Below are 18,468 nucleotides of genomic sequence, written 5' to 3'. Positions count from 1 at the left end.
GCTTAATCAATCTTACGACATAAACAACAGGTAAACACATTAACATAGAATTATCATGAATACATATAGTTATCAATCCAATCACTTAGCCGAAATTGCCTTTCGGGAAATTAACTGTGCTTAGTTTCACATCCGTTTACAGTGACACACATCCACTTAGCATTATTCACACGTAAGTTATTATTGCCTTATTCTAAATATCTTATCAGTTCATTAGGGGATTCTCTTACATCATAAAAATTAAATGAATAGACACTCATATAGGTTTCTTCCTATCTTGTGTATACCTTCCTTCTCTGCTCGATTCGGCGTTTCAAGTTTCCCCTCTCCGCTCCGTGTTTTGCAATTCTTCGTTTGGAGTCACAGAGCACCTATGAGTCGTGGCGTTAGCTAGTGGGATAAGAGGAGAGATTTTCCGGTGTCTTGAACGGCCCGGTGAAGAACTACGGCAGTAGGGCATGCGTTGACTCGTTAGAGCAGCAGAGCTTTAGGACTGACTTGACTAGATTTTTCCTTATTCGATCGCCTACGAATATCCTCGACTGTGAACTGGAGCGGCTCTCGATGGACGGACCTCCATCTTCCTCCCTCTGACTAACGACCCCTCTCGATCTCGAACTCACATGGTCAAGATTGCTCAAGATGAAAAAAAAGTCCTCATCTCTTAAGATCCATGCCTTATATCCACCTGTACCCCTGAACCTTGGGTTAAGTTTTTGGAATCCCTTATGTTCACGTGCAAATCTTGCATATAGTTACGAGAACTCCAGACAATATTTCTTGACTCATGATTCTTGAACTTTCACCGACTTCCTTATTTTCCCTCTTCACATCTTTAATCTGATTTTGTGGCCTTCGGAACTTCCTTTTGATTCACGCCACCCCTTTCTGTGCTGACCTTGAAGGTCACCTGAGATTGAACTTGTAAAAAAACTATCAAAGAATCTACTGATTTCAAGGCATTGCCTTTGGCTTCAACAATTCTGCATCTTTTGCTTAAACAATGAGCGAGTTAATTCCCTTTGGGCTTATCATACTCTTTATACAATAATTTAACATAACGAAATAGAAATATTTATACAGGTTTTTAGGATGTGTTCCTTCTGTAAAAAGTCGATGTGCAACATCCAATTTTTACAAGAGACTGCATAGTTTGTTGCTGAACTATAGCAAAGGAAGTGGAGGAAGCAAGGGATCTTAGAGTTGTTTTGAGAACATAATGCAAAGATGGTTAAGGCAATCCAAAGAACTGCTGTAGTACTAAGAAGAATGTTGAACAGCAGAGATGAGAGTGTGAATTGCATTACATAAAACCTTGATCAGACCACATCTGGATTGTTCTGTTCAAATCTGGTCACCAGGATTAGAAGAGGATAAGCATCCCTTGTAACGAGGATAGACTGAGGCCATGCAGAGTTTAGTGGATGGAAGACGGATTTACAGGATTTACACCAGTGAAATGTTTTGTAGACTGGAACAAGGGAAAGTGATATGAGAAGTTGCAAAAGGAAGTGGTGATTTAGAGGTATCTTTTTTGTTTGGAGGATAGTTGGACCATGAAATTCATTGCCTGATAGAATGGTGACTGGGTTTAAGGAATGGTATGATAAATTTTGTGTTGTATAATGATGGCATCCTACTATCCTCCAAACAGTTATTATTATGGAGGGCCAGAATAATAACTGCTGAAAGTCCTACTCAGATTCTCTTAGCATTGATGCTATAAAAAAGAAATTCACTGTATCATAGTTTATTATAATCTCAAAAGCCAAAAAATAACCATAGTTTTTTTAATGATTAACTCTCTGAGATATATAAATATCTTTGTAACAGGTATTTTAGTGTTACTCATTCTCCAGTAAGGTTATTTTTGGTTAACTGTAATTAGCTTTATATCATGGCAGTGATGTTCTGGTGGATTAAATTATGTGGTAGGAATTTAGTTTAGCCGGATGCAAAGGCAGTAATTCTGGGTTATTATCTACTCTATAATATAAAATGATAAGCCTTTTTTTGTAACGTTTTTGTGTCACGTCACATTTTTGTCAAGTTATTTAAAATGTTTTGAAACTCAGGGGCTACCCTGAGTGTCAAGTCTTCAAAATTTGAGTCATCAGAATTCAAGGAGAACTGGCCTACCAGTCCGGAACTCGTGGGTTGGGCGGCGGGGAACCCCCTTTTCGAGTCATCAGAATTCAAGGAGAACCGGCCTACCAGTCCGGAACTCGGGTAGGGTTGGGTGGCGTGGGCGTCAGGGGACGGAGCTCCCTAGTAGTATATATTTCTCTGAATGTCACTAACATGAAGGTCAAAATTATAGGGTAAAAGTAGCTTTAAAAAAGTTGAATAGATGTTTTGACTTTCATGAATCAAGATGCATGTTTATCATCATACATTAATTATTTTATTTTTTATTTATTTTTTTAAGGAGCAGCTGCATTATCTGGAAGTGCAACTCACACTGTATCCACTTCTGTGATAGTATTTGAACTTACAGGACAGATGTCCCACATTCTTCCAGTGATTGTAAGTAAATCCAAAAAATGATTATTTTTTTTTAATATTTGATGTAATATCAGTCTGGAAGATATACTTAGGTATATGGTGTTACAGTTTTTTAACAGATTTTCTTACAGGCATACTATAGAGGTCAGCTTTCTTCTTGGTAACCTAGACCATAATCTTAGGTTTTATCTACTGTGGAATTCTTTTCCCTTAGCAGTTGTCCTCATATCCTGGCATTATAACAAGTGGAATGATCTTCAAGCCTTCTGCTCTTCTTTTCCACCATCAAACTGCTGTTTCATCTCTTCAGATCCAAACACTTGTTTTTGCCTTCTTACAAAAATAATCCATGTTGACATGATAGATATTCTCTGCTTCATTTGGAATTCCCATGCAGTATCCAAGCCTTTGTTTTCCAAGGCTTGGATATTGTATTGGTTTCTTCAGTTTCATTTTCAGCCCACTGAAGTCAGCAACAATTACACAACAGCCACACCCACACACAAATCTATATCTGACTTCAGAATAGCTGATAGTGGAAAACTTGCATGTTGTTGTACAAATGGCAGTTATACCTTCTGGTTGTTTTCAGCTAGGTACAACCTCTCTCCATTTCTGCTTCAATCTCCCTCTCTTACATTCTCTCCCTCATCCAGACGACTGTCAGATCACCCTGACAAAACTGGTCTTTATCCTACCATCATTCTTTTCCTTCAACTCTTGCATAATGATTGATTGGTTTTTTTTTTGGGTTTTTTTTTGGCACAAAGACCTACCGTAACTGTAAAAAACTGTTAAAAAACTACAAGGGCACAAAGGTGATACTGTGCCAGGACACAGGTCACAGCAGTACATATGATAATTGGTTAGTAGGACAATCACAAACATTCATGCCTTTGGTGTGATTCAAACCCACGGCCTCTTGGCTGGCTGGAGAGCAGATCAAGGCAAATCAGTTCCATCCATACCAGAAGCAGTACACTTCTGGTATGGATGTGTACTGATTACAGTGATCTTTTACCAGAGAGAGAGAGAGAGAGAGATATCAAATGAATTTTGAATAACTTTGATAGCAAACAAGTCTTCTGGTCCTGATGGTATTCCTCCATTCATTCATAAAAGTTATACTTTAAAACAAACACTTATCATGTATTGTCTCTACATTCTATTATACTCGATAACTGCCATCAAACCATGGAAATAAACTGATATTCAGTCATTCTTCCCCAGCCTCCAAAAAAAGTATCATCAAACTATCATTTCTTTGACCTCACCTTACTCCTCTCTTAAATAATGGAGAAGGTCATTAACTGTGAGAAGGTCTCAATTTTTTGAGAGATTAACTGATTAACTTCATCACCTAGAACCCACTAGTTAATCAATGATCAGAGCACTGTAAATGAGTGGAATGGGTTGTCATAGGCAATCATAAGTGCTTTGTCAATGAAAAAGTTTAAAGAGAAGTATGATAAGGCATTGTCTAATTAACAGTTAACATGAGCCTCCCATCTTATTAGGAAAGAGTACCACAAAAGGAATCAAAGATGATATAGGTGACATGAAAACTGAAGACAAGGATATCCTAGTTTGGAGTAATTACTTTGAGAGACTGTTAAATGAAACAAGCAGCGAGAGAACCATACTAGAACATTTTCTAGAGGAATGCAAAGAGGTGTGTGTGTGCATGCACATGCGCCAATACCTGAGGTAGAAATGCCGTCAAAAACTTGAAATGTGGAAAGGCACCGGGAGTAGAAAAATATTCAAACAGTAATGCTTCAGTATGGAGGTATAAAAGTTTTGCAGTGGCTACACTGCATAATTTAGAGAGCCTGGTCAGAAAGCTAGATTTCAAATGATTGGAGTAGAGCTCTAATTGTTCCTATTTATAAGGGGGGGGGAGGAGGAATAAAGCTGAATGTGAGAATTACATAGGAATTTCTCTATTTAGCATTCCAGGTAAGATTTATGCAAGCATACTTGAAAAGAGGTTGAGAAAGATTGTGGATGCAAAACTCAGAGAAGAGCAAGCTGGATCCAGATCAAACGTAAGTTGTCAGGATGAGATTTTTACTTTACGACAAATAGTTGAATCATGGGAATATGATAAGCATCTGCACTTAAGTTTTGTACAACTGGAAATTGCATATAACAATGTGCCAAGAGAAAAGATTTTCAAAATGCTACAGTTTTATGAGATAAACTGGAACATTATACAGAGCAATACATAGTTTATATTTAACTTGTAAGTCAGCAGTTAGAATTGAAGGAAATACAGGAAGATGGTTTGATGTAAAATCAGGTGTAAGACATGGGTGCATGCTATCTTTACTCTTAATCATCATCTATAAGTATTATGAAAGAAATTAGTAGATTTTAAACATGATAATAGAATCAAAAATATCATAACTTAGCCCTTTGGTTTATGCAGATGATGTTGTACTCCTAAACAGATGGAGATAAAAGATGGCATTAATTCCAGAATCATATTAAAAATGAAGATAGTAGAAAGGGGCTTGACATTGTTAGCATACAAGAATGTGTAAGCAGAGCTAACCTGAGGTGGTATGCCACTTAAATAGAATGGGTGAAGAAAGGACAGGTGTTTGATGGCAGTAAAGAGAGACCCATAGGAAGACCATGGCTAGGTGTATTGATTCAATCAGAAGTGCCTTAGAAGCATAAAATGTTAGATATAACAATATTGGAGTATTGACAAGTAATAGACTAATTTAGAGGAAAATTGTGGATCAGGATTAATAATAATGTAAATATAATCTGCTGTTATAGTATCCTGAATACCCTTTTAGGGTAGATATCTCAAAATTAATGATCATAATGTTTTTCACTTTTGTAGAGTATTCATCTCCAACTAAGCTATTAAAGTGTTGCAAGAAATTGATTTTAATACAGCAATCCCTCGATTAATGTGCCTAATGCATTCTTTAAAACAGGCGCATTAATCGAAAACACACTAATCGAATGTAATAACCTATGGGGAAAAGTATAATTTGTTCCTCAAATTTCTTTTTTGACCCATAATTTTTTTTATAAAAGAATTAGGGTACATCTCATGGCCTAGTTAAAGGAAAACCATGAAGCTGAAAGACAATAAAACATATTCAGAATATTAATTTATTATTCTACTTTTTAACAAAGACTTGAGCTAACATAGTTTGGCAGGCATTCCGTTTCTTTTTTTTCATACAACTGACAATATGGTCCTATTGCCTCTTCTACTACTTCTGCAAATTTTACTATTTCTCTCTTCATTAGGGTCATTGCTGCTTAAACACTTCAATTGTACAAAAAAAATGTTTTCAAATTGTTTCTTTGAAATCTCTTTGGGCTTGTCAGTGATTAAATTTTCTTCATATTCCTCAGGATCTTCTCGCTGTAGATCTAAAATTAGCAGGTCGGAATCACTCAAAATCTTTTGCACACTGTGGAAGAATGTACTTCCAAATGGCTCGCATATTGCTAGCAGTAATTTCATTCGACTTTCTAACCAGGCTGAGATTTTTCTGATTTGGCCAGAAAAGTCTTGGAAGGCATTCACTTCCAAAAAAGGCTGTTTTCATCGACATTAAATATTTGTTGGACACAATAGCCCCCGGTTCCACAATTTTATTCAAAAATCTCTGGATAATTTGTGGCCACCTCCTTATCTGTGCTTGCAGCTTCACCTGTGATTAAACATTATGTAGGCTATTTCTCTTTTTGAAACCTAAACCACCCGGCACTAGCTTGGAATTCTTCTTTTCCACCATTGATAGCCCTTTCTATCATGGTTGCAAACAGCTTAATGCTTTTGGTTTAATAAGGTCAGTGCTTAGCTGAATGTGATTTCGGTTACAATCTTTGATCCATGTAGAAAGAAGTCTCTCTAATTCAATCATTATAATACTTTGATTTCGAGTGCCTGCATGATGAACTTGAAGCAGTCTTACCTTTCTCTTTTTGTATTCAGTAGCTTTGCTTAATATTCCTCTTATAGTTGATTCACTCATTTTTGTGTTCTTGTCCTATCTTTGCACTGGACTCGCCCTGTTCATTGTTCTTTATTATTCCAAGTTTTTCTTTCAACAAGATTACTTTTCGAATCTTTTTCACACTTCCACTTTTCCGCTCACTTATTCTTTTTCTTTCAACAAGAGAAATCTTTCTTTCTGTTGAAAGATTGTGAAAATACTTTAAAATAAAAAAGTAAGGGAAACAATTGCAAAGTAGGCCCAAGATATGATCAGCAAAAGTTTTGACGGTAAATTCGGAACATAGTGTACATGGAAATAGTGTAGTATGCTATTAAAAAATAACTTTGTAAAATGTTTTAAATCGGTAACTAAAGTATTTCATCATGGTGAGTGATTTTTTTAAAATAGTTAGCCATAAAAATGTATAGATAGAAAATATTCAAAATCTGTAATATTTATTTTGAAGATGTATATAGGCACACTAATCGAATTTTAGATCCACACTAATCAGGAGTGCATTAATCGAGGGATTGCTGTATAGCAGTCACACCAGGAGTTGTTGTTATACAAACATGAAAGGGATGAGTATACAAAATAAACTTGATAGGAGAGTGACTGACAGGTATCAGAAAGTGATGTAGAGGTCTGGATTTAAGATAAGGTGAGTGCATGGGGTTCTCTACTTTAGCCAATATTGTTTAACTTATATATTAGTGATATTGGGGATGGTTTAGAGTGTGATATCCAGTTCTTTGTTGATGATGCGAAGTTGGACAGAGTGACATCGCATAGATTAAACTGAATCCCTGCAGAATATCTTCTTCCTTTAGCTTGCTGGACCTCTATAGTTCTTTCCTGCAAGTACAAACTTCTTACATTCCTTTCTATCTCAAGCTGTTTTAGTTCAGTCAAGATTCCCATCTCTGATAAGTCTTTTGGATGCTGACCTCCCATTGCTGCTGTGATCTTCCTCTAGGTTGCTTTCTATCAGAGCCCATCTTGAATGCTCATTTAGTCATCTCTCCTTCGCATTACTTTTCCATCTTAATCTACAAGCTCAGATTTCATCGGACATCTACAGAGTTCATATAGTTCTTGATTATATCTTCTCCATAGACTTTTCTGAGGATTTTATTTTTAAAGATATGCAAAGTTTTTGCATCTTGGTCTGTTATGTTCCAGGTTTCTGCTCCATATAAAACAATGTTTAATAACTGTCTTGTATATTTCTGTTTTAACTGTGCTTGACAAAATTTTGGAAGACAGTAAATGATGGAGTGAAAGATAAGAACCATTGGAGATATGTATTCTAGTTTATTATTATTTTACAGTATCTCCGAGTCTGGAGACTCATCATGGGAGATAAAAATTAACCATTATACACTCAAATCCTATCATTCCTTATCATAGTTTCACAAATCATATCATAGTTTGCACCTTTGCTACGAGTTGCCCGGTGTTGTACTATCTTACCCCAGTCCTGAAGATATTTTCAGGTGCAAACTTTGTTTGCTCACACTTGGATAAAGGATTAAATTAAATTTATTACTATCATACCTCCCTTTGAATCCATTCACAGTCAGGGAACTCGCAACCAATTCTGTCAATCCATTCCACTTGCTCACCACAAAAAATCTGCTCTGCACGCCGCTACTAACCACACTCTTACGCAACTTCCACAGATGGCCCCTAGTTCTTAGACTATTTGTCATATATCGAAAAATTTCATTAATTTTATAAAACCCCTTTAATATCTTAAAAGTTTCTATCTTGTCCCCTCTTTTCCCCCTATCAACTAAACTTTTAAGGTTTGTAACCCACAAACCTTCAACCTCGTAGGGAGTATTCCACAGACCTGTCACTATCTTAGTAATGTCTCTGAATCCTCTCTACTGCCTCTTGGTCTCCAAGAGGTGATAGAGAGTCATCAAGAAACCCAAGTGACCAAATCTGTGTACAGTAGTCAAGATGTGGCCAAATCATGGACTTATAAAACGGTATAATAACTTCCTTGTCTTTACTTGTTAGCGTGTTTTTCAACATCCAAATAATTCTTTGAACCATTTCACCAACTTTTGCAGTATGCCTTCTGAACTTCAACTCTGTCCACCATTATCCCCAAGTCCCTAGCCTCATGAATTTCCTGCAATTCAATACCATCAATATGATACACTGTATGCAACCTTTTCAACCTGAAGTCCATAACCTTACCTTTTGTAACATTAAATTGACAGTCATTATCCTTTTCCCACAATTCCAATTTATTTAAATCATCCTGCAAGGAGATTACCATCACCTTTATCAATATTGCTTTCCCCAGTTGTGCATCATCAGCAAACAACTGAATATCTCCTCTTAAATCTTTTCCCTACAGCATTGATATACAAATTAAAGAGTAGTGGCCCTAGTACCCACATATCCATGCTAGTAGCCTCGTATCCATTCCCATTTGCTCCAGCTTTTGTAATAGTCTTCAATGTGGTATTCTGTCAAATGCTTTGGCAAAGTCAAACAATATCATGGTAGCCATTACCTTTATCCATTTCTGCTGTCACTTTATTATAAAATGTGAATATGTTACTATGACAAGACCTATCCTTAACAAAGCTGTGCTGCCTGCTGTAGAGTATCGCATCCTTATCCACCCACTGTTGTATTTTATCTTTCACCAACTTTTTCGATATTTTAACAACCACTCCTGATATATTAATTGGTGTGTAGTTTGTTACCTCTGTCATGGAGCCGCCTTTATGCAATGGTTCTATATTACTTTCTTTCAACTCCCTTTGAACCCTGCCAGAGCTGAGACTTAGATTTGAACAACTTTGCCAGAGGCAATGTCAATTCTATTGCACATTCACATAGTACACAGGCTGATATGCCATTGAATCTCTCTCTCTCTCCTGTTCACATTCAGATTTTTTTAATATGCTGAACAGAGCCGGCGCTAGGGTCTTTGCCGCCTGCATGCAATGTCTATCTAAGCACCCGTATAACGATCCAGGCTTGTGTGGTTCTTTTACGATAATAAAAATTTAAATTATTTGAAATTTCTTAAATAAATTTTGACAGAACAGCCACACGTTGGTTCGCTAAATGTAATGAACCGCGGGTGTTGACTAAGCAGGATAATCGTTAAAAACCCGAATATTCAAAAAATTCTCAAAAGTTAAAGCAAATTTTGATAAAGCCACCTCACTTTAATCGTTGAATATAATGATACAGGGATTATAGCCTTCTCACCGACCTGAATCGCTAACAAAATTAAAATGAATTTTAATTAAAGTTAAAATTTATTCGAACTAAAGTTTTAAAAATTCTTGCATTTTATAAGTTACTAAATTCTTAGTAACTTGTAAAAAATTTTTAATAATTTTTATAAGTGGAACTATCTTTTAGGAAAATAAAAGAAACTAAAGATAGATGAGAAAATAATAAAAGAATTCAGAAATAATTAGAACATTTAATATAAATATTCAAAAAATAACATCTTTACAGAATAACAAAATAAATTAAATTACATAAATATACTTGACATTTTTTTAAATTAAAATTTTAGGCTTTTTGATTGCATATTCATAAAATTAGAAATAATGGTCTTAATGTCTAATTCCGCACATATATCATTTTCAATAGCTATTAACGCCAAACTAACAAGCCTTTTTTGTGACATACTTGTTCTTAAGTAGGTTTTAAATTAAAACCTACTTTTAATCAATTTCAACTTGGAAAAGGAACGTACACCGCTCGCTACACTAACAGGTAAGGTTAATAGTATTCTTAAAGCAATTGGAAAGTTAGGGAAAGATAAATTATTGGACAAAATAAAATTAAGAATATCGTAAGGGTTTTGAATATTTAAATTATCCTTCCGAAAAATATCCTGGAAAGTACATAACTCGTCATATAGTTCTATTGCATTTACGTCTTTATTGTCGCCGTCCTTCAAGAGAATCTCTAAATCGTCATAATTTTTTTGTAAATCTTCGTTATTAATTTGTAGTAATCTATACAAAAAATTGAAATTATCATAATATGTTTTTAGTTGTTCAAAACGTTCTATTAACGAACACATTGCAATGTCTAGAAGTGTATAAAACACATTCACTCTAAATTTATCTTCTGGTGATTGTGGCGTTTCGTCATGATGCTTGTGATCAAATTGCCGTGTCTTCTTTCGTCGTCGGACTTCCGTACCAGTTTTAAATTATTGCTCTCCATCCACCTCTGCACTCAGTTCTTTTGCCGTTTTAGTACTTCTTTAAAATTTGTATCTGATCGATACTCTTCTAAGAATTTTTAAGTTTTCGATAGATTCTAAAGCAAGTGTAATGTTCATATTTTTGTCTTGAAGCATTTTACTCACAGGGTTTATTCTGTTAAGTAAATCATGCCCAATTATAAGAGAGCAAATAAATTTGTAGTCCTTTATTTTAGCACATAATGTTTGTGCTTCATGCTGAGTTTCTTTATTAAAATCTTCATTATTTAAAATTTCAAAAAGTGCATCGTAAATTTCTCGTAACTGATATCGTAGAGGGCGGATTGCATTTATTTTACTTTCCCATCGAGTATCTGATGGCTGTTTCAATGTTAATTTTTTTACAAACTTTAAAAGGATTGCCCAGCGTTTTGTAAGAGAATGAAAAGAAATTGTATATTTCTTGACTAATTGTATCTGCATTCACTTTGGCTGAATCGTTAATGATTAAATTTAGAGTATGAGCAGCACATGGCACGTAAAAAGCTCGAGGATTTTTGTTTAATTTTGGAGCCCATATTTTTTCCCTTTCATATTTGTCCCATTGTCATACCCTTGACCTCGCATGTCTTCAATGGGAATGTTCCATTTTTCCAGTTGTTCCATTATTGTTGTGCATAAATCACGTCCTGTGGAATCTGATATCTGCAAAACTTAAAACATTTTCCCTGATCTTAACAATTCCATTGTCACAGGAAACAAAGCGAATAATAATTGTCATTTGTTTTGTTTTACTTACATCAGGGGTGCAGTCTGAAATTATGGAATAATATTTAGACTTTCGAATTGATAATAAAATTGTATCCCTGATTGCGTTACTTAAAGTTTCCAATATTTCATTTTTACTGTCTTTACTCAAATAGTGTACTCTATTGTTTCGTTGTAGGGTCCTTTCAACATGATTTTCCATAACGGGATCAAACTTTGCAAACAGTTTGACTAATTTTAAAAAATTGCCGTTATTCCTTTCATATAATTTATCAGATGATCCGCGAAAAGTTAAATTTTGGCTACCAAGGAATTTTATAATTTCAATCAAGCGTTCTAAAACACTCGTCCAGTGTTTCTTTTCCATTGAGTCTCTCAATCAATAGTATTTTGTTTTTTAAATTTTTATCAACTTCCTTCCATTTTAAAAAATTCATGATAGTTAAACTAGTCTAATATATATTCAAAGTTGTACTTACATTTCTCCAATCGTTATAGCCTTCTACAAGACTACTTGATTTGGTAGGTGTGCAAGGTTTGCAACAAAAGCAAAAAACAGACTTTAAAGTTTCGGGATAAATGAACCATGTTCTTGGCACGAGCTCCCCGTTTTCCATTTTTCTATTATAATACGTGTCGCCAAATTCACGACCATATGTATCTCTGGGATATATTATATTTTTCTTTTGAACAGGCCCCATTTCAATTAAAACAACTCGTAATTTTTCATCAATATTTCCCCATTCACCTGGATCTTCTAAATTTACAGAGACTAACAATGTGTTAGTTTTGTGGTCAACTACAACTAAATCTTCTAACTATTTTTCACTTAAATCATGCATCTTGTTATCTTGTTCAATAGTTGCAATAGTACTTTCATGAAAACTGGATGATGTGCACGGTTCTTCAACTCTGATTTCTGATGTATCGAGTTGGTTATAATCTGCATCAGAATATTTTAACAAATTTATTAAGAGCCCCAGTTTGTTTCTTAACATCTGCTTCTTTCGCAGCATGACGCTTATGATTTTGTGCACCGGATAACTTTTTTTTTTTTTAATTTTTGATTCCATTTCTATTTTATACCCACAAGAAATTATTACACAACATGACACAGAGACAAAATAATAGTCCGCACTGCGCTACTGTCAGTAGCCTACTGAGATGCGTACCATATGACTGGTTAACTAGCAACAAATGTTTTGTATGAAAATTCGTTTCTTCACATAAAACCGTTCACCATTTCACTGGAGTAGACACAACATTCTTTAGGCAAGCATTTAGCCTGCTCTCGCTGCAAAATTGTAAACAGCCGACTGATCAAAGAGGCGGCAACATACAATTTTTTTTAAAAATTTTTATTCGGTGTATCTGACCAATATTTATTTTAATATTGATCATTCAAATATTTTTTGTTTTCATGATAAAAATTTTGTTTCTTAAAAATGAACTTATGAACGGTGCCCTGGCAGCGGCGCCCCCTTCGTAGTGGCGCCCGCATGCAGCGCATGCCCGCTTCCGCCAGCCCTGATGCTGAACACCTCCTGTTCATCTACCTCAATGTTGATTGCATCTCTGTAGCATCAGCAACTGTAAAGTCGCCACGTGGACAATATACCTTTACAGAATGATCACTCAGCAGCTTAGCTATATCTTTTGGTTCAGTCACCTTCCTGTCATGAGCATTGTTTAAAGTCATCATTCCATAATCATTTTTCCTCTGACTTGCTACATAGTAAAAAAACTCTTTTGGGTTTACTTTGGCCTGTTTGGCTAATTCTCTCTTAGTCTGATTTGGCCTTCCTTACCTACTCACCCTTCTTACTTGCACTTTGTACGGCTAGCAAGTATGTTGATAACTTTTATCTTTATATTCCCTCCACAATGTTTTATTTTTTTGCATCTCTTGCTTTCTATCCCTACTCATCCACTTAATTACACCTTTGTTTATCCTCCTGACCTTGAGTATGCAGCCTGATACTGCCACTCTTAGTGTTTCCAAATTCCTGCCATTTTGGAACCTTCGGGAATCGAGAACGGGAAATCATATTTCCTGAGAATGCTTGAAAATTCCTGAAATAATCTTTTTTATTTAATTTTTGTTGATCATCTGTAATAATGGCTATAACAGTAAATGTTAATAAATAGAAAATCCATAGAGAACCGGGGTTCGTGGCCCTGGCGCAGTCTTTCAGAGGTTTCGAGACACTCCTATATGTAAAAGATCGAAGCAATAAATAAGTAAATGAAATTTCCTAAATGGAGGTCGACCGGAATTTCATGACTAGTGCATCTCTTGTGTTGAGCGAACAGGGGTCACTACGGTATCATTTTGGCTAGGTTTCTGTTATATTTCTGGTTTCCTCAAAATATAAACATGTAATTAATGCAAACTTTATATAACCAAACCTTATAGTATACAGTGAGTTTTTACATATATCACACAATGTATTAACATTCCCAACCTCATTTAAATATTTTATTTATTAAATTAAATATTAATAGAAAACAAATGCAAATATTATTTGTTTGAAAATTAAAAAATACTACAAATAGTTTTTATTTGTCATTTTTAAAATGAAACTTTAAGAAACATAGAGCATTAATTGCCCGATCAGACAATCATGATCTTCGCTTTGTAACAAATATACTTGATGTGGAAAAATTTCTTCCATTTTCTGTAGACATTGAAAGTTTATTTTTCACTTGGTTAGACGATAATAAATTTTGTTTAATCCTTTATTCAAGTGTGAGCAAACAAAGTTTGCACCTGAAAATATCTTCAGGACTGAATATGGTGTTGTACTATCTTAGTGGGGTAAGGTAGGTGTTGTACTACCTTACTCCAGTAAGGTTGTTGAAAAATAAACTTTCAACATCTTTCTCTAAATCCAGAGTAATATAATAAAAAAAAAGGTGGCACACCTTTTGGCAACTCCTATAGGTAAAGATGACCTCGCTATTGCTTCTGCCTGGTATCCCCACCTCTGGGCCTGTCTCCTACTGAAGAGACCTCAATAAAGGTCAAAACTAGTATGTGTAACGGCCAATCCCTTAATGCATAACATTATACATATCTGCAATGAGATGTGTTTTGCATTATGGGAGATACTGGGATAGGAGTGTTGTTAGCGTGGTCCACCTTTGCTACGAGTTGCCCGGTGTTGTACTACCTTACCCCAGTAAGGTAGTACAACACCATATTCAGTCCTGAAGATATTTTCAGGTGCAAACTTTGTTTGCTCACACTTGGATAAAGGATTAAACTAAATTTATTATTTTCTGTAGATGTTGGTCAAATTGTTAAGAGTGCATCTAAAAGCATCTTCAAGTTGGGAGTGAGAGAATGCGTTGCTTCATATAAGCTAATTTCCTTCCTTAGAGAAGCAAATATTTTGTCTGCATGCATAGGGCTAGGCTTTGATGTCAAAATTGATGTTGCATTAGTCAATTCACTCTTCAGATCAGATTCTGATTTAATGTCAGAGCTCTCTGTAAGGACATCCTTTATTTCTTTTATTGGAACTTCTTCTGCTGTAAATGTTCCTTTAAAAAGTCTTTCCATTAATGACTTCGCCAGTCGTGCAATTTCATTCTTACTTGACAAGGCAAAAAATTCACCCTCTTCCATCTACATAAACAACTAACGTTGCTCAAGTACTTTGTGAGAGACACAAGATCTCTATTTCTATGTTTAACCAATTCAAATTTTATTTCCTTTAAAAGCATTTGGCTCATTGAAGAATTCTGTTTTTCTAAATTACTGAACAGGAGCTTAAAATTCCTTCACTTGTGAGAATATTAGCTTCTCTATTGCTTAAGGCTTCAACTGCTAATCTTACAGGTTGTAAGCAGTTCAACATACCTCTCAATATTTCATAATACTCTTCTTTCCATAAGTGATCAAGTTTCAGCTCCTGTAAAACAGTCTTAATTGGATTTATGATCTTTAAAAATCTCTCTGTCATTCTCTCCAGTGTGTTCTAGCGTATTTTATACAGTCCAAAATGACTTCTAGTTCCCTCTTTTCAATCTTGGTTATTTGTTGCTTCAAAAGAGAATTTTTTACTGGAGAATATTTAAATATTTTCATAATTCTTCATACGCTGCTAATTGCCGAAGATAGATCATCTCGCAAATCATACTGATCAACTCGGGCCACACCATCTAACTCAGAATTACTGTTATCATCTTAATCATATTCAGAATCTGTATTGAATTCACTATCACTGCTTCAAGTCACTGATGCTTCACCTTTCAACTTTTTAACATAAAATACTTTTGTTACAGCTAGATGTAGCGCATGGTTGTAGCAGTACTGTTGAATAGTCAGTGATAATTTTCCAAATTTTTCCATAACAGCTGCGCCGTCACTTGTAATTACAACCGCATCACTTTAAAGTTTTAACTGAAAGTTTTCTAATCTTTCCTGAAGCAAGGATAACACTTTTTCAACAGGACAGTTCCCATGTATTCTTTTTAAACCAAGGTTCTCGTTGCAGTATACGTGAACATGTATCCGCGATTCTTGCAACTGGTCCACTCGTCTATTGAAATACTCAGCTTTTTATTATCACATTTGAATACTTCCAATTTCTGGATGTACAGTTGTTTCACTTTACTATAATAATTATGTATTATTGTCATAACTGAAGATGGACTTCTTGGCAACTGTTCCTTTGCTTGTGAAACTTTCCATAACAAACTCACTTTTTGTGATGGTGTTGACTGATATCCCATCCAAGGCTGCTAATTTGCTTATGGTTTCTTCTAAATCCAGTCCCTTGACATAATGTAAAATTGTCGTTTGTCTCTTAGAAGATGAAGGCATTGGCTCATCGTTATTCAATTCAGACTGTTTTTTCCTTTTCATTACATGAATGTATACTTGGTGCCTATGTAGACCACTGGTTGATGATGCTTTGCATTGCAAAGTTTTGGAGCATATTTGGCAATGAGCTGATTCGTTATCTTTATCTTTTCTAAAATATTCCCAACATTCTTTATACTCTTTATTCATTGTGATGGCAATCCATAAAAAAATATTAAAATATGATTTATGATTTAATAAAAAATAATTTATTAAAAATTTTCCTGATTTCCTGACCAAATTTTCTCGGGATTCGGGAATGGGAAAACGAAAAAATTCCTCAGAACGGGCAGGAATTCCTTCCCGCCCGGAAACCCTGGCTACTCTCAAGCAATCTCTGATTATTTGCCATGCACTACTAACATTCTTACCTTCTTGGAGCTTCTCAAGCCATGACTAGATGACTCCTGATTCTCTCTCATAATCACCAGTATTATAGCTGAACATAAACCCCTTCTTGTCAGAAAATTCACATGTTTGGCAACTTCCCAGAACAAGATTACATGGTCACTCTCCCCATTGGAGATATATACAGGGTGTTCGGGATAAATTTGACATATTTATAATTAATTATATTTTTCCGTAAGTTACATGTATTAACACACACTTCTCTTCATTTAAAAGTTTGGACCCTTCTTCATTCATATACAAGATGTCAGAAAGGATGGATAGCTGAAACCCACCTGAATCATGGAAGAGAATAACTTGTATCATGATGATTCGTGCCCGCCATCAAAATAAGGATATTACGACTGCTGCCCAATGCTCCCTGAATACAGTAAAAACAATCAGGCATGAACTAGAGACTTGCAATGGTGACTACGAGGATGTAGCAAGAAGAAAGATCCCTAGCAGACGATCTGATTGCGTTCGTACAGCAGAATTCCTCGCAAATCTGCAGGAACAGGTGTTGAAGAACCCTGGCATTGGAATTCGGGCTTTGTTCGTGGAGTTGCTAACTGTAGTCAAGCCCTGGATAACAAGGGTAGCCAATGGTAGGCCGTATGTATGGTAGCAGGATTCGGCCCCTTGCCACACCTCTGGGAAAAGTCAAAAATGGTTGTCTGAAAATTTCTACGACTTCACCAGTCCAAATGTTTGGCCTCCAAACTCCCCAGACCTTAACCCCATGGATTATTTTGTATGGGGCGCAGTTGAAAAAGACACCAATCGCACTTCCAGTAATACAAAAGCCCAGTTAATGGATAAAATTAAAACAGTTTTTGCGGCCCTTCCCAGGGAGACTGTAGCATCAGCTTGTTCGAGGTTCCGAAGCAGAATTGAAGCTGTGATCGATGCTAATGGTGGTTATTTTGAGTAAATCTTGTTGATAGTATTGTAATTAACTCTGCCTGTAATGTTTTTTTGTCAATTCATTAAATTTAATAGATACAAAGAAGATTTTCTTTTTCCTTACGAAACTGTCAAATTTATCCCGAACACCCTGTATATCCATTGTAAAAACGAGTCATTTGTATTAAATCTTTGTTTGTCTGTGTCATTGTAAAATCTACGTTAATTTTAAATTATATTCAAATTTTTTCTCAATATTTAACTTTACTTTATCTTTAACTTTAACAGTCACAACTCCGAGTATATAATCCGTTGCCTGATCTAGTTACTTATTCTTAATCCTTACTCGTAACCTTTTGACCTTCCCCCTTTCTCAAGGTTGTATCTATACTATTTACGTGCTCGTAATTTTATAACTTGGGAACTTGCCTCGGGTTAGAGCCAAATTCCTTTGTTATATCAGCAAGCGTATTTCTTCGTTTTTGACTTCTGAAAATTTATTTTTTAAAGCTCTGCCATCAGAAATCGTAGATAAGATTTTATTATCCCTCCAAAAGAAAAACACTTCGCTTAGCACAGAAATACTCCTAACTCTCAATACTCTACCAACCAACGTAAAACTCAATTCTACAGTTGTGGTAAGCTATCCCCTTAGATTATACAGGTTCAATTTTATGAGCAGTGCATTGGTATGCAGGAATCAGGCAAATTATTTGGTAAACAAAACAATTTATTCATTCTAATTGAAAGAAAGTACGAAAAGGTCAATACAAAATTCAAAATAACTCTCAGGCTCTCTACTTTTCACCAATATTAGCTTGGACTACAATCAATCAACTTAGCCTCACAATTCTTCT

At 35.3% G+C, this 18,468-nt stretch overlaps 1 protein-coding gene across 1 annotated transcript in view; it reads left to right on the top strand.

Annotated features, from left to right (window-relative positions):
• The window catches only part of LOC150110452 (chloride channel protein 2-like), a 528,627-nt gene that overhangs the window by 366,019 nt on the left and 144,140 nt on the right, over positions 1-18,468 (top strand). The window contains exon 15 of the mRNA XM_090399378.1: positions 2,429-2,526. Coding sequence (XP_090255504.1) covers positions 2,429-2,526 — 98 coding nt within the window. The remainder of the gene's footprint in view (positions 1-2,428; positions 2,527-18,468) is intronic.

This window comes from Typopeltis vanoorti, chromosome 1 (genome assembly GCF_054136105.1).
Source record: "Typopeltis vanoorti isolate ZY-2024b chromosome 1, IOZ_Tvanoo_1.0, whole genome shotgun sequence".
Classification (NCBI taxonomy): Eukaryota; Metazoa; Arthropoda; class Arachnida; order Uropygi; family Thelyphonidae; genus Typopeltis; species Typopeltis vanoorti.
This window is presented reverse-complemented; position numbering and strand designations above follow the sequence as displayed.